Source organism: Hoplias malabaricus, chromosome 14 (genome assembly GCF_029633855.1).
Source record: "Hoplias malabaricus isolate fHopMal1 chromosome 14, fHopMal1.hap1, whole genome shotgun sequence".
In the NCBI taxonomy this organism is placed as follows: Eukaryota; Metazoa; Chordata; class Actinopteri; order Characiformes; family Erythrinidae; genus Hoplias; species Hoplias malabaricus.
In genome coordinates this window covers 25,577,255-25,598,988 of record NC_089813.1, presented here as the reverse complement: position 1 = coordinate 25,598,988, position 21,734 = coordinate 25,577,255, and the positions used below count along the sequence as shown (strand labels likewise).

Here is a 21,734-nt window from a genome sequence, read left to right as displayed (position 1 = left end):
TCATTTTATACATTTTTGTATTGATTTTTTTCAAAACTGTAACTGTAGTATTATGTACAGTTTTCAGCCTTATTTTGCCTTTTGCCCTTTCACAGCTTTTTTTGAGAGTTATCAAATGTTACATTTGTATACATTTACAAAATACATTCAAGTTATTTATTGGAAATCTTGTCTTTGTACAGTTGTTAGTTAAATAAAGGCTCATGAGAATGAGCAAATAATAGATTATTGTTTTACTGAACCTTTTCTAGAAAATCATCATGGAAACCGCTAACTGTAACTCACTCACATGCACAATCAGGTTTAACACAATTCTCCAAAGGGATTGCTATTCAGTGTTTCAATGACTTGTATGTTATTTTAATATAAAATTTAAAAAATATTTTTTTTCATCCTTCTACCCAAATAGGGGACCCATGGTCTAAAGAATTACATTATAGTGATTGATATTCCGGACCCCAGACATGGTCTGATTGCTTTGATTTTGATCATCCTCGTCATCTTCCAACGGTATAGTTGTTTCTGTTGTTTATCCACACTGAGGCCTGACCTAGTGGTTATCAGTGCGCTGCAAGTGTCAGGGCGGAGCAGGAGCTCAATGAAAAGCGCCACAATTGTCATAAGACTGAACAGTTCCTGAATCACATGATTCAGAGGGAGAGCTCCTGACTCCAGACCCAGTCTGCTCGGCTTTTACTGCGGAGAAGAAGATGGCGGCACAGAGAGAGCCTCCGCCGCTGGGAGACACGGCTCAGACCCATTTTAGAGAAGTGGAGGAGGAGGGAGAAGACCTTTTTATCAGCACCGTGTCTACTCTGGAGCAGGTAAGAGCCGCAGAAGCTCAGCCCTACACTGTCACACACACAAAGCTTAGCATAGTCACCGCTCTTAAAGTCAACAACACGCGGCTACCAGTGACCAAAAACCCTCCTCTTAACTCGAGAGAGGAGTTTAATCGACATTTCAGCATTTTCCTCACTCAGAATAAAGGGGATGAAATTACAGCTTGGTCAACAACAATTCATTGAAATGTAATCAAACCCCACATATAGGTTCTGCAGCGCGCATGCGCGGGCCTCGGTAGTGAACATCCACTCTGCCATCTGTAAACGCAGACTCAAAAATACGAGTGTCACGTCGACAGGCAGCTTTTGAAATTGTAAAGACAATAAATAATTAAAGAAAATAAGTAGGTAAATCTTGTTTTGTTTTCAGATCTGTTATAAACATTCCATATTTATCACTTAATGTCCGAGTAAATACAGCTGACAGAAGAGCTGCTAACTGCCAATAAATTAATATTCCACCAGTCACTACTGTATATATGAAAAAAAGCTGCAGAATTCAGCTGCAGTCAGTTATAACTGACTTCACTCTTTAAAAAAAATTGCTCACGCAGATGTTAAATGGTGTTTCAGCCCAGTATCCACTTATTTTTTTCCCGATGGAACGTTACACATGGAGTACTGGATTAATTCTGTGCATGTATGAATAGGACTACCATTTTTCATGTCTCAAACACACTAAAATATTTTTAAGACTGTAAGTGGGAGATGTAGGATGAAAACATTTTGGATACGGACCCTTTAAAAGGCAGGCCTACACAGGTGACCAGAGCACTAAGCATGTGACTGCCATCCAGTTCAGTTGATCCAAGTTGTCAGTTGTTCTTTTATTATTTGTTACCATGTCAGCATTTCTGGAGCAGGGAAAAGAAGAAGGGAAGGAAACAGAATTGGGGGGTGGGGGGCAGGCTCAGAGGTGTCCTGAGGTCACCTACAGTTACCCCCTTTATTTCCTCTTAAGGATATCATATGGTTCTGTTTTGAGCAGTTTTTCTTTGCAGTGTTTACAGTATGTTGTCTGTCAATGACACTGTTGGAAAATAAAGTGTGAACATTAACTGACCTCTCCATATGGTTTTATGTAGAGCTTGAGGCAAAATGTATGTTGGAACATGACTTTATATAAACCCAGTTATGTTGTTTTTATCCACTGAACATGCTTAATCATAATCTTAAAGCTTTAGACTTTATTTCCTACTGATGTTTAACAAGTGTTACAATAAAAAGTATTAAGAAATGTATTAAAATGACAATTGGACAGCAATCCCATGTAGAGCTCTGTACCATTTTATTTTTTTCACTTTAAACAAAGATGATCAATTGTGTTAGAAGTTGGGCTACCTGTTCCTAATCCCTTATCCAATGGGAGAATGAAAATATATGACAAATAACTTAAAATCTTAACTTTTATTTTATTTACATTATTATTAATAATTTTATTAAGAGTATTAAGTGTATTGTAATTATTTGCATACTCAATTTGACACATTATATATACATATATACATGCATATGTTTTGTGTCTGTCTTTTTGACCTTTGGCTCAACAGACGTCTCATTTTTGCTCTGTTAAGACCACAATTTGAGTACACCCCATTTTTTAGTGTTGTTACTGGAAACAAATGAGTTTTGTATTAATTTTCCTTAACTCTATAAAGCCAATATTACATGTCACAAATGAATACAGTTAGAGCTCAGAATATGATTTTTGTTTACATTTGTAGCTGTCTTTTCAAACAAGGTTTATTAAATCAGGGTCAGTGAGAGACCATAATATTTCTCTTGGCTCTTGTAAAATGTTGTAAGGAAGCAGCTTGTTCTCTCTTCCTTTTCAGTTCCGGGATGGTTTTCATGACCTAAAATCAAGTTTCTAATCCACCAAAAAGAGCAAAAATACTGATTCATTGATGTAGCTTTCAGAGTAGGCTCATACACACTATAATGGCTCCTTTACAATCTACCAGACAGCACATCAGTTCGGTATTATTTGAACTCTAAATTAAAGCCATCTAATATTCAAATGGAGTGTATTACTGTAGGCAGTTTGTCTACTTTTATTTGGTTCTCCTTGAGCTAACCTTCAGAACATATCTTATGTTAAATGTTAGCAGATACTCCTTTGTGAGTGAACTGCCAGAGCTCCGTGAGGATTTGAACAACAGCATGTGTTAATTACGAGATGTTTACTATGGAAGCCTGTTTGTACTACTTAAAATTACACCCATTTAGTTAGTGAAAATAAGAGAAAGTTTGCCATAATTATAACAGCATCTCATAATTGACATCCTTTTATGATTGTGAAGTGCCCATTCATCTTTATACAAAATATATATTTTAAGATATTAAATCAATTATTAGTTGGTAAGTCATTATTATGAGATAGCAACTCATAAATATTAGATGCTAAGTATATTACGAAATGATTATTATGACTTATTAATGGCTATATGTTTTTTTCCCTCAGTGGTTGAAAAGTGTTTCTATAAAATACAGAAGTGAAAAAGGGAGGTTTTGCATAAGACAGTTTCATCCAATTTACATTTTTGTCTTCTGGCTTTGCTTTCAGCTCAGCCCGACGTCCCCAGAGCCAGCAAGTCTGCCTGCAGAAGACATCAGTACGAACTCCAACGGACCCAAACAAGAAATAATATTAGATGATGACCAAGAGGACCTTTTTGCTGGTGTGTTATTTGTGGTTAAACTTTAAATTTGTGGAAGGATCTCACTTGGCACACAGCTAGTATAATCTCCTTTGAAAGGCATGAAATTAAGTTAGAAGCTCTGGAGCAGTTGTACATGGGCTGAAGGCCACCATGCCTAATGGAGAAATCCAATGTATTGGTTAGTAGGGTATAAACCCCCCAGCAATTTGCCATAGAGTAGTGGAACTTCAATACCTGGAGTGACGGAGCTCAGCCCAGTTCCATTGGTTTGAGTTGAAACAACTATGATTTAGAATATTCCACCTGAACTCACTAATGTCCTTGTAACTAAAGAAATGTTTGTGTTAATTCTTCTAGTGTAGAGCCTAGTGTGGGTGCAAACTACCAATTTATATCCTTGATTTGGAAAGAAACACTGGGTGAGCGAATATATATAAGCATTTAGCTCCGGGCTCTCAGGATTCTAGGGTCGATCCTTGCATCATGTCACTGTTGGTGAGGAGTTGGTGTGTTTCGTCTGGGTGCTCTGCTTTCCTACCACATTCCGAAAACACATGTTGGTAGGTGAATTGTCTTTGTGAAATTATTCACAGGTAGGTGTGTGTGAGATAGAAAGGAAGAAACTGGGTGAGTGTGAGATGCCCAATGATGGAATGCCACACTTTGCATGGTGTATTCCTGCCTTGTTCCCAATAATTCAAGGTAGTTGGACCAACGGTGACACTGATCAAGTTGTTACAGAAGATGAGCAGGTGAACTGATGTTGATTGATGTTTCTAAATATGTACTTGTAATTAGGGGAATGTTTCTACTTTTGTCTCCACCATTTTTCCCCTGAAGAAGCCACAGAGGAGGTGTCACTGGACAGTCCAGAGAGAGAGCCCATTCTGTCCGATGGTCCATCTCCCGCCATCACTCCAGTCACTCCTACAGTCATCATCACTCCAAGAGTCGATGCCTCAATGTTCGACAGATCTCTGGATGAGGTAAATCAAGTTACAAGCTTGTTATAGAACACTGAAAAAGTATTTGGTTTCTCCAGGTTTCTTCTGTTTTAATGGCCTTATATTTGTCACTCCTTATGATATCAGTCTTTTAAACAATATGTTATATAAGAGAAAGGGGAATTAACATTCATTTATTAGCATATAAATACTTTTGCATCACCTATATAGTTTTGTGGAAAGGTATTTGCCACACTAATGTTAGTAACTTGTAGCAATTTCTACAGCTGCAGCCAAATGCTTCAACTAATACAATGTCAACTTTTCACAATCTCTTTTTTTTTATAAGTAATTTTTATCTTTTTATGAATGTTGACCCATCCATTTTAAAATAATTCACATTTTTAACACATTGAGTTGAACACAAGCCTACTCAAGTTATCTTTGTTTTAAAGTCCATCTCTGGTCATGGAATATACTTGTAAAAAACTTCTCTTTGCCATTTATATGGCTTTGTGGTTCTAATTAATCCCAAATCTGGTTGCTGCAAATCATTTTTCATAGCATTATGCAGTAGGCATAAACAAAATGAACAGTTAATATTACAGTTGCAATCAAAATACTTCAACCCCATTGCAAATTCAGCTGACTTTCAGTTTGCAATAAACGAGTCAAAAACAATTAAGAGATCAACACAACTACGACTATTGCACTCTCATATGTATCCAACCTCCTAAATAAGATGCCTCATGAGAGCAAACATCTGCAAATCAGGTGTTGTCTCAAACACACCTGAAGCAATTAACCAAGGACTTAATTAGTTACATCATGTGTGACTGAGATAAAACACAAACCCATAGCAGGACTCAAAACCCCGGTCCCTGGAGCTGTGTGACAACAATAATACCTATTGCGCCACCATGCTACCTGGTATCAAAATGTACTACCTAAAAGGCTCCATCATTACTACAGAGTAAATGTGGCAAAATGGCCAAAAATAGTAACCATGGTATAATAAAACAAAATTTCAGATGTTTACAAGATATATCAGATGAAAACATCATGTCATTATTGTTTTATAGTCCAAAAAATAGTTGTGTACCTCTGATCCCAACACTAATTGCTGTTTAATGTTTATGTAATTGTTATGTCATTTGGTTTATCCCACACTATCTTGGTTAAAGTTTGGTGCCCCTTTCTAAATTTTTGTTCAGTTATGTCTTGTTTTTCCAATATGAAAAAAATCAACAACAAAATTTTTGATGTGTGGAGCAAGAGTCAACTTATTTTTACATGGAACACCAACAATGCAGAATGTTCAAAATCTTACATAGCCCTATACAAGTATGATTACATCTGTTTCAGATATGTGTCAGATGACATTCATTTTATCAGTTCTAGCCAATAGGCACGCACTTATACAGAAATTCTATGTGCTGATTGTGCAAATTGATTTTTGTAAGCATGCATCATTGCTTCTTGATTAGTCAGCAGTCAGTTATAGTCAGTGAATAACTCAACCCAAGATTTAAACAAAAGTAGGGGTGTTGAATTGGCATTGAAATCATTGTAAAAGCTTTAATAGCAACTGATACAGGCTTATGTTATAACCAATTAAATAATTTGATATTGAGCCTTGTTTTGAGCAATACATAATGACTAACGATGTTAAGAGTTATAAAAAGGTCTATTATTTCAGTGGAGATTAACAAAATGTCCTTTTTTTGTGATTAAGCTTTCCATGTTTGACACACTGTGGCAGCATTTGTAAATGATAAAATATAATAAAAATAAAATGTACATACAAAGACAGATTCAAAATTCAAAATGTGACAAAATTTTAGTTTACCCTGGTATAACTAAAACATGAATAATAAAGAACATGTGTATACAACTGCATAGCAAGTGATAAATTCAAGTTATAATACTCTCAAATATGAATATTACTTCTGGCAAAAAAGCAATCACCACACTTGGAGGATGTTCACCCAGTAATTTACATGGTAGAATTAAACAAATCACAAATATGACACAATATTTGTTTGTCTGAAACTACTAAAATAATTAAATTATGTAAAATTACTTTAATTACATGACTGTCGAATCCCTCAGTGTTGAAAAAAGCAATGTAATCATTCTTGGGTTCTGCCCCTTTGTTCCAGTGAAAGGAACTCTTAATACTTCAGCATACCAAGAAATTTTGGACAAATCCAATCCTTTCCAACATGACTGTGCACCAGTGCACATAGCAAGGTCCGTAAAGACATGGATGAGCCAGTTTCGTGTGGAAGAACTTGATTGAACTGCTCAGAGTCATGACCTCAACCTGATAGAACAACTTTGGGATGAACTGCGAGCAAGGCCTTCTTATCCAAAAGCACTTCTGGAAGAAAGGTCTAAAATTCCCATGAACACATTCCTAAACCCTGTTTAAAGTCTTACTATAAGAGTCGATGCTGTCATAGCTGTAGAGGGTGGGTCAACACCATATTAAACTCTAGGATTAAGAATGGGATTTCTGTTGTCATATCAATGATTTGTTTAGTGTGGTTATTCCATAAAATATTCCAGGTGTGGTTAAATGTGGAATGCCCTGCTAAACTTAGAAATATTAGTCACCAATTACAAGCTCTATTGTTTTTGTGGGGCGGCACGGTGGCGCAGCAGGTTAGTGTCGCAGTCACACAGCTCCAGGGACCTGGAGGTTGTGGGTTCGATTCCCGCTCCGGGTGACTGTCTGTGAGGAGTTGGTGTGTTCTCCGCGTGGGTTTCCTCCGGGTGCTCCGGTTTCCTCCCACAGTCCAAAAACACACGTTGGTAGGTGGATTGGCGACTCGAAAGTGTCTGTAGGTATGAGTGAATGTGTGTGTGTCTGTGTTGCCCTGTGAAGGACTGGCATCCCCTCCAGGGTGTATTCCTGCCTTGCGCCCGATGATTCCAGGTAGGCTCTGGACCCCCCGCAACCCTAAAATTGGATAAGCGGTTACAGATAATGGATGGATGGATTGTTTTTGTGTATACAGAGCTGAGTGTGTTCCTTGATACAGAAATTTTGCCAGTGGGATTTTTAAAGATCATATGTTCTGAACTAGATATTGAGTTCATTAACAGAAATAAAAGAAAGAGTAAACCCTGTTTTTGCTTTAAATTGAACTAGTATAGGGAGTGGACTGTTTCATTGGTGAAATATGTGTAATGCAACAAAAAAAGGAAGAATTGCCACATATACTTTGTTTGCAGCAGTTTTGAAACACACCAAGTTTCAAAACTGATATTTACTGATATTTTCATAACTGATATATATCAAAAAAGATATTGGAATAAGGTTGTTTTCGCTCTACTCAGACTATATAAGATATCACAGTATTTACGCTCTTTGAAATGCTTGCCAAATTACACTAGAAGTGTCTTGGCACATTATTTCATCACTGTGTCTGTGTAATTCAGAATCTCAGCAGATTTCTCTGCAGACTCATTTCCTATTTCTAACTCATGTTGTGGTGCAGATTAATTTCCTAGTAAACTGCCCTGTATGTTTCAGGATGGAGAACTACAGAGGATGGCAGAACTCTGATGACTGTCAAAATTCAGTCACAAATGAGGAAATATACATTTTTATGAAATTGCCGTTTTCTACCATGAATTTTATGGATTCTATTTGGGTGTTAGTATTAAAATATGGCCATTTTAGATTAAACTTGAATGTTAAAGGTTAATATCTTGGTCATGGACTATGCCTAAGTCTAGAATGGAACAATGACATCTTTAGTATGCAGATAACAGTATCTAATACAAGAAACTTGAGAGAGAAAAAAATACAGAACATGCCTGTGACGATGCTATTTTTTACTAGTAGTCCTTTGGGGTATATTAAACAAGAATTTAGGGTCAATGTCTTGTTCAAGAATTCAACGTAGTCCTTCATTTCTACATGACACTGAACAGAATTTACATTAACAGCAAAATATTAGCCATGAGTACTCTTTATCCTGAGAACTTAATGTTTATAAGGCCTTTTATGTTTTACTGGATCCATTGCTGCAAAAGTTCTTTGTACTTTCATGATAAACAAGCTAAAGGAAATGCACAGAAAAAAAAGGTATATGAAAAAGGAAGGGGAAAAAATTTCATCTTTATGAAAGTACTGTTTATGCAAGTGCATCTATGAATTTCTGGTGGAATGTTAACAGTAAGCTAACAGCAGTTTACATAAAGACTTCTTTTCCATTCTAGAATGAATATAGAGTCAGTTTCAGAGTAAAGCGTTAACTGTAGACCTGGACAATACATGCATTTAAATAAAGATTTTCTGCACATTTTTATTTGGACTTAATAGCATTTATTCCACAGGATGAAGAAGCAGAAGAAAACGGGGACAAATTTGATATGCAGATAACCGTATCTGATCCAGAGAAAGTGGGTAAGTTTAGACAGTCATTTTATTGTGCTGTTCTTGATCTTGTTCTGTAATGTTTTCAAAGGGAGCCTTTTGGCATCCGCAGAGTCTTTCATCTCTTGAGAGTGGTCTGTATGGGTAGGTCTTTTGCAGGAGGTTGCTGCATGGTGTAAAATCAATAGACCTTTTCAAATGTTATCAGGTGTAGGATTTGGATCCTAGCTCTCCTAGGAAAGGTGCTCAAGCCTCATCCACAAATCGAACAGCTCTGTTTGAGCATGAACAAAAATAATAAGAGGAATTGTGTCCAACCATACATGCACAGAGTTCCCCCTTAAATGGTTACATTTTGTTAATGTGTCAGTAGTTTGTAACTAATTTACTAAAATCATTTACTTTTGTATATTTCTTTACAAGGTCTATCTATCCCTTAAACAGGCTACTCTTTTTTTTGCATTAATATCTAATCAGTATAAATGACTTATGATTGGCTGTCCTGTGTTGTGCCTCATTCAGAAAGGAGTCCAACCTGAAACGGTCCTTAGAACATTAGTGCTCCCATCTAAATGTTGTTGGTTATTCTGATATAATGGGAGAGCACAAACATGTTCAATATTTTAGATACATTTTTCTCTAGGGACATTTGTCCCTTTTTGGAACATATATCTAAGTGTTTTCTGACTTTTAAAGCTATTTTAAAAGGTGTAAAGGATTATTTACCAATGTGTTCTGTGCATTTCTCGTTTCCAGGTGATGGAATGAATGCTTACATGGCTTACAGAGTGACAACAAAGGTAAGGAATGCTCCCTTGAGGGATTATTGTGAAGCAATTGTTGGGTAGAGAAGCTTGGAAGTTGATGTGTTATTTCCTTTCCTCTAGACATCCCTGAATATTTTCAGCAAAAATGAGTTTTCCGTAAAAAGGAGGTTTAGCGACTTCTTGGGTCTGCACAGTAAATTAGCTTCCAAGTACATGCACATTGGCTACATAGTCCCTCCTGCACCAGAGAAAAGCATTGTGGGTAAGTGGACATTTTCTTTCACTGAAAAATGTGAAGATTCTTCATCAAACTAAGCCTTGTGTGGCATGCTTACTCAGAGTTGATAAAGACATTTAGAAAGTTTGCCAATGAAAATGTTTGTCATATTTACTTCAACCACTTCAGGAATGACCAAAGTCAAGGTGGGAAAAGAGGATTTGTCATCTGCAGAATTTGTAGAGAAAAGAAGATCTGCCTTGGAAAGGTATTTTAAAACAAAAACATACAAAATATTTTTACAACCACATTTCACAAAATTTCACACTCTAAATATTGTAGTATCAGAAACCTGAAAAATTAATATTGTGACATTTATATATTGAAATAAATATAATTTTTAACAAATATTTCAGTACTGTTTTGATTATTTATTGTTTTGCTTAATTACCAACATTTTTATGGACAATCAAAATACAACACAGATTCAAGAGCATACAGACATGTGCCTTAATTTTGATCACAGTGTAGGATTATTTATACAATGGCCCCTTTTATCTCCATCATAATAAATGGAGGCCTTCTTTCATAGACATAGTGAAACACACCTGACAGAGCCATCAACTAAGTACCACACCCTATGTAAACTGGATCAGTCTGGCAGGGAGTTCAGAAGAATGCAAGGACTTCTTGCGCAAGCTTTCCAGTTTCACTTATAGCATATCAATTCAAACAAAGTATTCAAATAATCAAAATTAATGTATAAATCAATATTTAAAGTTTAAAGTTTTAAATATATATTTAGATTTAAATAAAAGCCACATTTGTACAACATCTTTCCCATAATCCATCCAAAAGAAAATATTTAACCATTGATGTTATGATGAGAAATTTGGGAAAGATGAAATGTTTAAAAAAAAAAATCAAAAAATCAAAAATTTTATTGATACTGTTATCATACAGTGGAAAAAACCCTCTTTCCCTTGGTGTAAGTCGGTTTCTTTCTCAATGCGCTTGACTTACTTTTTTTTTTTTTTAACCCAAAGTGATTCAGGTGGAAAGAGCATTCTTGTTCTGGTCTTTTGTGGATAAAAGGTTAACCAACAAGTATTAGATAAATAATTATCACCAAGCTCAAGAGGGTTTGTTGCTGTCAGTGGAAGGAGGCAGGAGCTGGCAGTTTTCTCCTGAGCTTTGCCACGTGTTTCAGTTCGTGGTTGATTTGCTGTTGTTCGCTGGTTTTTTGCGGCGCCTGATGAATCGAATAAAAATTAAAGTTAAGCGAGGCGCTGACATTTTCTCTGCCCTTTTTATCTGCTCATTGATTGACGTGAAGGTCAGCGGCTTGGATGGGGTCCCGGATGTCAGCTTATAGACTTCACCCATTGAAGAACTGAATCTTGATGGCAGCCCTTAACATACCAGCAGCTCACATAGGATGTTTAATGCAGAAAGAGTTTTTTTGGTTTAGATGGTGTAAAAGTTTATACTGACGCAAATGCTCGATTTTTCTATGCCTTTGATTCTGTTGGTGGCTTCTTTGAAGAACTAAAATTTGCTGTGAATTTACCTTCTGCTGGCTCTGAAATAAGGAGTTTTACGATTTTTTTTTTTAAATTCACATTACCAAACAGATATTTGATGAGAACCGTGAACCACCCTGCACTTCTAAAAGACCCTGATGTCATTCAGTTTCTGGAAAGCTCAGAGGTATTGTAAGAAATCTTCATGTACTTCCTTACATATAAAATCTTTTTGAAAAGTTATAGTATCAATTTTGTTAAATTAACAATTATATGAATAAAACCATGTGGTATCACATTTGTCAAAATACTTAACTCAAATACTTTCCAACTATTAGTCACTTTGCACACAGTGCAGTTTATTTGTGATTTATTTGTACTGGTGATATCTTGCATATGAAGTTTGTTATTTGTTTGTTTGTTTGTTTATTCATTTATTTATTGTGGTCAAACAAGAAATCCAAAATTTTTTATTTGCTTTCACCTTTTTCTGGATTTCTCTGGAGTTGAGATCTCTCTGATCAATCTCTGCTGTCTCTGCCATTGGTATGGCGACATCCAAGATGGCAAATCAACTGTGTCCCTATAATTAGACATTTGGGTTGAAAAAAATAAAGATTTGCCTATTTGTAAAAGACCATGATTGGATCCTCCTAAGTAGCTCAGATAAGAAAAGAAATAAAAGACCTGGTGAATCTCTCTGTTCTTCTTTTGCTTCCAAATGGAAGGTAGCCAAACTTTTGTTGATGTTTGCACAAAAGGAAACATAAATGCCTTTTTAAGACAACATCCCTTCTGTCCGAAAACCATTGTGCACGTGTATACAGTTTTGATGCATTCAAATATTTAGCAATATAATGCTGGGTTTTTTTGGTTTTTTTTTTTTTGCTGTTGTTGTGCATGGTAATAATAATAAACCCTCACCAAAACCCATTCCCTTAAATGTCCAGTAGTGATATAGAGTTCAGGTCAGTAACCCTTAGGTCATTTCTCAGGGTTTTACAGCAATCCTGAGGAAAGCTATATTAATGCAATTGTAATGCAGGACGTCAGTGATTGTACGAAGGCTAAACGGTCTGAGGGCAATTGAAAGCTATTTTTGCTTGTTGGCCCTTAGAGAGTTTTCCACAGGCGAAATTGCCTTAAATTGGATCCAGCATTGAAATGTATGGGAGTGGAGAAAACCCCAGGCTTCTCTTGGTCCAGGCTTAGGCTGTTGGGGAAGGAGGGTGTGAGGCTCCCTGTGGGATTGGGTCCAGGCCTCGGCCTGTTAACCGGTTTGTTTGCCCTTATTTGTCATTTTATCCCAGCTGCCGAGAGCAGTTAGCACCCAGGCACTGAGTGGGGCCGGAATATTGAGGATGGTAAACAAAGCGGCCGACGCTGTCAACAAAATGACAATCAAGATGAATGAATCGGATGCGGTAAGGGGCTGATTTTTGGACTTGAATAATGAGACGAATTAATGAGCCGCTCTTTGGCTTGAATCCTAAGATCAGAGAGTGAGAGAGAGAGAGATGGTGTGGAGGCATGTGTCTCTTACCCCTCCTCTATGCTTAGAATGCACTATAGACTAGAACAATACTGTCTTTCTGAATCTTGTATGTATATTTGGTGTATTTTGTAACTTTTGTATTTATTAGCATTTCAGATTTGTATTCTTTATTTCAAACTTATCTTCAAAGCTTTTTTTGACATTTTCTTTGTCTGTATTAAGTGGTTTGAGGAGAAACAACAGCAGTTTGAGAACCTTGACATCCAGCTCAGAAAACTGCACGCTAGTGTGGAGTCATTGGTGTGTCACAGGAAAGGTAAAACATGAAATAGTGTACCAGTTACAAGGAGAAAGAAAGAAATTTAACAGCTGGATTAGGTTATTTACTAATACACTGTAAAGAAAATGCATATAAACTTACTGTATGATACAGTTCCAAAAATCATGTATTTTGTTATAGGGTGTAACCCCTATAATAATAATAATAATAATAATAATAATAATAATATATTTATATAATAAAAATAATAAATTATTATTATTATTATTATGCTAATATAGATTTAAATATAAATAAGTAATTTTAAAAGTATGTTTTTTTCAGTATTTGACCAATGTATTATTTGCTCAATAGTATTTGTGATATTGATGAATAGAGGTTTTTATCAGTATTGCTAGTGTTGTAAATTTATACCATCCATCCATTCTGATAACTGGACCAGTATTGTGATCAATTTAGACCCCTGATGTTGTATGTTCTACGTCAGAAAGCACTGGTTAGTAAGCAGAGGTGTTTTATTGGAAGAGGTACACAGTAACTCCTAAGACATGTTGGTCTGTGCTGTTTTGAAATGAAGCAATCTGAATTTGGTTAAGTATAGGGTTGTTAATTATAGGTGATTCACCCTGACCAGAACCCCCTTAAGGTGATATGCAGACACACAACTTTGATCCCCCAAACCAAGATGTAAATGAAGTGGAGACGATCAAAAGGCCAATAAATTTTTCTTTGTTTATATAAAATAAATCCCACTCTTGTGGGATCTGCAGATGATAACTGGGGAGAACTTAGATATATATTTAACTATACCACAGCAGGAGGAGATATTAACCTTGTTGACAGTATGACCTCTTATTGGGATGACAAATTTTCTCTATCCCCTAGCTTCCTTAGTAAGATGGCAACAAGTTCAGACCTGCTATTTATGTCCACAGGCACAATGAGTAGTGTTTGTGAGTAATTATACAAGTAAGTAACTGAGTAACTAAGGCTGCAATATAGAAAAACCTATTAAAAATGAATCTTTCAATTAAAATCACTTTGATGCATCACTATGGCACGCCATACAAGTCACATGTTCAGGAGAGAATCTGCAGATATCTTTTTAAAGTGCAGTCAAAACAAAAATGATGCACACCAACTGTTATCTGTTAATTAAATACAGGATGCCAATGCAGCAGCAGGAACCTGTAGAGCATGTTTCCTTTCACTTTGATTTCTGTTTTTTTCTTCTGTAGAAACGTATGAAAATAAGGAGTTTAGTGAGAAATGATGATTCACTGTGGCATAAAATAGCAACACCATTTGCAACCAATCCAGAAGGACTATGCATTGTTTTGATCCTGTTTATATTTTTGTAGAAATACTCTTGTGACCCCAGGTTAAGAACCTCTGTAGTCTGTAATAATATAACTAACAGAAACCAAAATGGCAAAGCACTGCGAACCCTTTGCTGTATTATTTATATATAGACTGTCTGTTTATGTTTAAGAGTTGTGACATCATAACTCTTAATAAACCTTTTCATCCTGGCTAGTCCCTAATTCATTTTACTGCTAAATATTTTTGTCTCACCTTTATTTTGGATGAGAATACTTAGATTTGAATTGCTGGGGAATTTTATTACCATGACATCATAGAGTGGAAACTGGCAGCTGCCCACGAGTAACTTGTTTACAAAATACAAATGCCAGTTAGCCTAATTAGCTTTATTTAATATAAGGCAATGACACACCATATAGCTTGACCACTCTTTTCTTGTACAAAAGCATGTCTAGTAACTAATTGTAAATTATAGGAAATGGCACTTATTTACCTTTAGAGTTGGTACATCAGGTCATTTTTGGTATCGCCAGCATGCAGTTAGTATTTATCCACCTGTTTGCAGAATTATCTGTGAATACTGCATCATTCGCGAAGAGTGCTGCTATGCTGGGGAACTCTGAGGACCACACAGCTCTGTCTCGGGCCCTGTCCCAGCTGGCTGAGGTGGAGGAGAAGATTGATCAGCTGCATCAGGAACAGGCCTACGCTGATTTCTACCTGTTCTCAGAGCTGCTGGGTGACTATGTTCGCCTCATCACTGCTGTCAAGGTGAGCACATCTCATAGGTCAGGTTGATAACACTTTATAAACCTTAGTCATATGCAAATATTTTTGTGTGTCTGTTCAAATTGTTAGTAGTTGGGGGGAAAAAATGGTGTTCCCACATGGCAGATTATGCTTGGATTTCCAGCTCCAGGAGAAAATATTTTATCAGTTTGAATCCATGAGTAAAATAGAAATTAAATCGGGGCCTGTGCTTATAATGAGTGCAAAATAGAAATGCTGAAAAAAAAAATCTATTTACATTGACCTTTATTTGAAAGTTAAGGGTTTTTTCCTTCTATGAAGTTACTAATTTGGAGATGCATCTTTCTCTTCAGACAGCAATGAAATTCTAAGTTTCTCTGGATAAGATGTAAATGTTTAAATATTTTGTTGATTTTATAGGTGTGCAGAGAATACACATGTTAATGCAGAATTATTTTTTATTTGGTGTATTCGAAGACCAAAGACACATTGTTGCTTGTGCAAAGGTTAGGGTCTGTCCTGCCTCGGCTGTGTACTCTTTTTGTCAGTGTAGTGTTGTGAAGGCACTCGGCAGCCCAGAGGCCCTTGAAACTGGTTAAAGATGCTGATGTCATTGCAGAGAGATGTTAAATTTAGCTTATTCTTATAATTATGTGGTAATATTGACCTATTCTTCAGCCGTAGGAAAATCTATTAAGGCATTATAACGAAAACCATTTGCATGAACAAGGGACCAGGGAAAGTTTTGGAAAAGATCTTTGCCGACTAGGTTCTTAAACTATTGCTCTGTATTCTGTGAAGCAAAGAGCAATGGGTTTCAAAAGATCCTTGCTTCTTGACCCTGCATAAACCTGACACTTAAGTCTCTTTATGCTGCCAGGGTGTGTTTGACCAGCGCATGAAAACGTGGTCCAAGTGGCAAGATGCCCAGGTCATGCTGCAGAGGAAGAGGGAAGCTGAAGCTAAGCTACAGTACACCAACAAGCCAGATAAACTCCAGCAGGCCAAGGAAGAAATAAAGGAGGTAAATAAAATTAGCAGCATATTAATAAACTCTGTGTATGTTAAAAATAGTTATCCGAATGAACTTTTCAGCAGGAAAAGATGTATGATTAGAATGGTCAGACCAGACTAGTTGCACACAGCCAATTTGGTTAGCCTAGTTACAACAAAGTAAGCTTTCTGAGGAAAGGAAGGCAAACAGCACCTACACCTGCAAATGTAGTTTGAATGTGTAACACACCTGACCCAGCCCATTAGGAGCGGGTGAACAGATTAATATGTTGAATCAGGTGTAATAGATGAAGGAAAAGACAAAATGTTGTTCAGTGTGGGGTCACCAGAACTGGAATTGGGAGCACAGTACTCACGCTCTCTCTTTTGCAATCCAAAACAATACAAGATAGATTAATACAAGATCTAATGCTATCTTTCACCGTAACTTCTTTCTGTTCAAGAATATATGTCTTGTTGTCTCTGAAATGTATGACAGGAAATAAGGCTAAGTTGATGCCCCACACGTCCAATTGTTGTCAGCATCAACACTAGTGCTGACATTGATGATGGTGAAGCATGCTGCCTTTCTCTTGCTTTATTTCATTCATATGTCCTCAGAAGCTGCCTTTCCACTTGATATGAGTTCATGAGTTATTGATTTCTTTAACCACAGAACATTATCAGCCTCTCTTTTTTAATTTCTACATTTTCCCTGTCATGCCCCACAAAAGGAGATTGAGGAGGTAGGACCCTTGGCTCTGATTCTTTTGCTTTCTCCCATCAGATGTAGTCCATTTAATACACGTCCCCACTGGCATAACATGTATCAGATTTATCTCTCCATGCTGATAATGACTTACTTGGTATTTGCCATGCTTTTCCATTTAAATGAAACACGAGCGCAACATAATAATCATGAACAGGTTATCAACTAACTACAGTCGCTGTGAGTTGATAATCTCCAATTTTATAATCTTTTGTTTGGAAATTCCAATGTTGTAAGATGTGGTGTTCATTTTTGTTTTCCACTTTGCTGTTATGTTGTCTATCACAAAATATAGGGTGTATTATAATTAATAATAAAAACATTCTTTTCATTAGTTTTTTTTTATTTTGGTCCAAATGAACTTCTGTAACACTGAAATAGAATTAGACCATGACTTTTTATTTATTTATTTATTTATTTATTTATTTACTTTGTATTTCTGGTAGTGATCTTTTTTGGATCAGTCTGACCTCTGTATCTTAAAGGTACATCAAGCAATAACTTATTCTTTCATATTCATTTCCCTATTCACATTTCCTAAAATACCCTACTGTTCCATTTCTTATCATATTATGAATTTCATACAGTTATAATGATTACTACTGAAACTAATAATTTGCCTGAATTTATTGGGGGAAAAAATACTTGATGTACCTTTTCTATGTCATCTTTTTCCCAGTCTAATAGCTTTTTTCATATCATTATTTGTTTTGGGTTTTTATTCTGTTCTCCTGTCAAGTCAGTTGAACAAAGGAACCCTGTTTCTAAAACACACAGCACTTAAGACGCAAACAGTGCAGTATATCTGTCAACATGATGCTTCTCTTGTCTGTTTGGCTCTTGTTTTAGTGGGAGGCTAAAGTACAGCAGGGAGAGAGAGATTTTGAGCAGATCTCTAAAAATATTCGCCGGGAAGTGGGCAGATTCGAGGTGAGTTGGCAAGTCAAAGATTTTACCTTTGTGACAACATGATGTCACTATCCAGTATTTTCAGTTTGTTTGTTTTTATTGAATTAGACCTTAACCAGGACACAAATTGTCATTTATGCATAGAATAATAATATGCCCTTGTAGAGTGGTCCCTAGTTGTGAGAAATGGCGCAATTTGTGAGACAGTCCCTAACTAGTATAGTTAAGCAATAAGCCACAATATTGTGTGGTATAATTTGATTACACCAAGTTTAAGGTGTGATGTAAGACATCATTTCAAAATCATCAAAGACAATGCATTGTGTTTAAAATACATCTTCATTTGTTTGTTTGCTGGTATAACTTTGAAGCTATTTCCTTTACTTGTACAAAGCTAAACAACTATGAAAATATATTTATTGATCATTATATTTTTATTTGTATTAAGATTAAAACCAACACATGCTTACAAGCATTTATTTCTTTAAAAAATATAATCTTTAAGAAAATATTGTTAAATACTCTATACACATAGCTTAGACTATATACTGTATACCCTGATCAGACATATTATTAAATCATCTGATTAATATAATGTAGGTACCTTTGTGCTGCCAAAACTCCATGCCCATCATGGCACAAATGTCACAAGATGTCTGACACTGTCTTGTGGATTGAGATCTGGGATAGTTGAAGGCCAGTCAACACCTTGAACCTTGCCATGGTCCTAAAACTCAGTACAATTTTTGCTATGTGAAAGGATACATTGTCCTCCTGAAAGAGACCAGTGCCATTAGCGGATACTGTTGCCAAGAGGTTTACTTGTTCTTCAGCAATGCTTTGGTAGGTGTTCTGTGTCAAATTAACACCCACATGAATGCCAGGAGCCAAGGTTTCACAGTAGAACACTGTCTAGAACATCAAAACTTTCCTGCCGTCTTGCATTTCAGTAATGAATATTTCAGTATTCAGTATGGTGCCACCTATTGATGTTCATGATGCACCATGATGCACATGTCATTAATTAAACCAGGCCAACTTCTTCAATTGCTGCATGACCTAGTTCTCTGCTCATGTTCCCTATATGCAGCCAGCTGTGACGCAGTGTATTCTTTCCTGTCATAGTGAGCATTTATGAGGAACTTTACCTGTTTTCATTTAAGAGTTTCTAAATACAAAGGATAAATTAATTAGAGGCCGAGTTGTAGTTTTGGCACAAGTATGGAATTTTAGAACATGCCTTATCTTGATAAAATCACTCTCTTGTGGCTTAATTTTATTATATACAGTGTTATATATATATATATATATATATATATATATATATATATATATATATATATATATATATATATATATATATATATATATATATATATATATGGTTTTGAAAACATTGGAATATTATGATCTTCTTAACTTGCCGCACATTGTTTCTGTTCCATAGAAACAAAGAGTGAAGGACTTCAAACTTGTCATCATTAAATATCTAGAGTCACTAGTACATACACAGCAGCAGGTAAGCATTTTTATTTTCTTAAGTAAAAACATAGTTCTATTATGGGAAATCTCCTGTTTTTAGATTAATTAATTTTTGCCTTTGTTTACAGCTGATAAAATACTGGGAAGCATTCCTGCCTGAAGCCAAAGCTATTGCATAAGCCCACAAACCCCTGCAGAGATGTATTAGGACTGATTTATCGCATTGTTGTTGCCCCCCCCCTCTCATTTAATGTACAGCCTAATCATGCAAAAAAGATGCACAGACTTAATGAAGTTCAATACCACTCTAATAAAAAACACTATGAATCTTTTAATTGTTCCGTCCCTACTTTTTAATTTTTGGTGTCTTAAGCAGACCGCCTGCTTAAGGTTTGTTCTGGAAGAGGAAACTGGCACTGGTGAAGAAGCATTGCACTTCCTGCTTATTGATACACTAATATCTGTCTTAGAAGAGGGTTTCAAGTACCATGGGAACTCTGTGATTATTTTGTTGCCAGCACTTAAACATCAGTTAATTCCAGACTGAAATCCAGCAGTTTTTCTTTTCCCAATAGGCAATGATCCAGATGGGGATAGCCTTTGAGAGAAAGCATGTGTTCATCTCCTGTTATTTTCAATTTTCACACTACATTTCTGTCATTTGAACAAATTAAGTTTGTTTTTGTTTGCTACATGAATCAGTGATTTTTCTCCTGTGCCCTTTTTATACGGCGTACAGTGTCATGCTATAGTACTTGGACCCAGTGCCGCTAATTGCAGCTGTATACACATGCATATATATTTTTTATTTTGCCTCTTAGCCTGAAAATTTTGGAACAGTGAAGATCTGAGATTTATTTTAAAGCAATGTTAATTTTTTTTTTTAATTCATGAATTTTTTTACATTACATTCCTGTGCAACAATGCTGAAATTCAAATAAAGGAATGTACTTCAGTATTAAATGTGTATCTTCTTTTATTTATCATGTTTTCATTGTCTCCTGTTTAATTTATCCTTAATATATTAAAGTGTGTGTGTGTGTGTGTGTAGGTCATACATAGACCATGCAGGAGCACTTCATAGTTCTAAAATTACAGACTCTTGCTCTGCATACTTATCCCCCTTTCACCCTGTTCTTCAATGATCAGGACCCCCACAAAGCAGGTATGATTTGGGTGGTGGATCATTCTAAGTGCTGGGGTGACACTGACCTGGTGGTGGTGTGTTAGTGTGTTGCGCTGGTATGAGTGGATCAGACGCAGCAGTGCTGCTAGAGTTGTCAAAGCCCCCAGTGTCACTGCTGGACTGTGAATAGTCCACCAATCAAAAATATCCAGCCAACGGCATCTTGCCCACTGATGTAGGACTATTGGACAACAAACTAAATTCACAGCAACTGATGAGCTGCTGACTCTTACTTTACATCTACAAGGTGGACCAACGAGGTAGGTGTGTCTAACAGAGTGGACAGTGAATGGACACAGTTTATAAACACTAGCACTGCTGTGTCTGATCCACTTGTACCAGCACAATGCAGGCTCGTCATCATACCTGCTCTGTGGGTGTCCTGATTAAGGAGATTTGTGTTTGGTAGATTATTTGTTGTAACAATGCTTCTTGGCAATAAATTTTAATAATGGGAAAGCCTGTTAATTTCCCTTTTAACTGGTGCCACATTTGTAAGGAATATGCATTTCTGGGATGAGCAGTAGAGCTGAGTATGTGGGTTGTGCCCATGAAAAATTTGCCAAATCCTCTCTGCCAATGCAATGCAAATTTCCTTACTTCATATATGTTAAGTTCATATATGTATATATGTGTGTGTGTGTGTGTGTAAAGGATATGCCTGCCACTGTCTGTAAGTGTAATAGTTTATGAATATGTTCCATTTTCAATGATGGCATTTTCTTGTCTTAATTCTACCAGGGGTAGTCACACATGAATTACCCAGAAAAACACTACCCTTTCAACATTTGTTTAACTGAGAAATGAAAGAAATTGTCCACAATATCCTGTCAGGTGCCTCTTCACTTTGCATATACATCTCTAAAGTGCTGTCAAAAACTCAGGCACACGTTCCTTCGCATTGCCTCTGTCATATTGACAAGCTGTCAGAATCAGATGCTGCATAAGGGGTAGTGTGTCTTTGAGCAAGTGCTTCAGTGCAGGATATCATTATGAGCACTGTCTCCATCTCCTCCTATAGGACTCCTCTGTGGAAATGCCTCTAATGACATTACTGAGAATGTGTGATGACAAAATTCTGTTTTAGCACAGGTGTTTTCAGTAGAAATATTGTATTCAATAAACTACTGTGAAATGATTCAATCTTTGGCCACAAACAAGTAGCAGAGCTGGTTTATTTTTGTTTGTGGATATTCAG

General features: G+C 36.3%; 1 protein-coding gene across 2 annotated transcripts; it reads left to right on the top strand.

Moving 5' to 3' along the window:
- Positions 1-399: 399 nt before the first annotated feature.
- On the top strand, positions 400-20,291 carry snx2 (sorting nexin 2). 2 transcript variants are annotated; one of them, XM_066644145.1, is made up of 15 exons: positions 400-824; positions 3,412-3,526; positions 4,352-4,494; positions 8,803-8,872; positions 9,599-9,642; positions 9,730-9,871; positions 10,016-10,094; positions 11,461-11,536; positions 12,660-12,773; positions 13,067-13,160; positions 15,013-15,218; positions 16,078-16,221; positions 17,809-17,889; positions 19,316-19,387; positions 19,479-20,291. In XM_066644145.1, the coding sequence occupies exons 1-15, from the start codon at positions 711-713 to the stop codon at positions 19,527-19,529; spliced, it is 1,545 nt and encodes a 514-aa protein (XP_066500242.1). In that variant the 5' UTR covers positions 400-710; the 3' UTR covers positions 19,530-20,291. The 2 variants fall into 2 exon arrangements, with proteins under 2 accessions (XP_066500242.1, XP_066500241.1); XM_066644144.1 differs by having other exon boundaries at positions 408-824; positions 4,349-4,494.
- Positions 20,292-21,734: the final 1,443 nt, after the last annotated feature.

What these genes read in the sequence shown, in the direction of transcription:
- snx2 (XM_066644144.1), top strand. Translation starts at nt 711, where the DNA reads ATGGCGGCACAGAGAGAGCCTCCGCCGCTGGGAGACACGGCTCAGACC. An exon ending in ATTGGTGTGTCACAGGAAAG is followed by an intron (nt 13,161 to 15,012) that starts GTAAAACATGAA and finishes ACCTGTTTGCAG; the next exon opens with AATTATCTGTGAATACTGCA. An exon ending in TAGTACATACACAGCAGCAG is followed by an intron (nt 19,388 to 19,478) that starts GTAAGCATTTTT and finishes CTTTGTTTACAG; the next exon opens with CTGATAAAATACTGGGAAGC.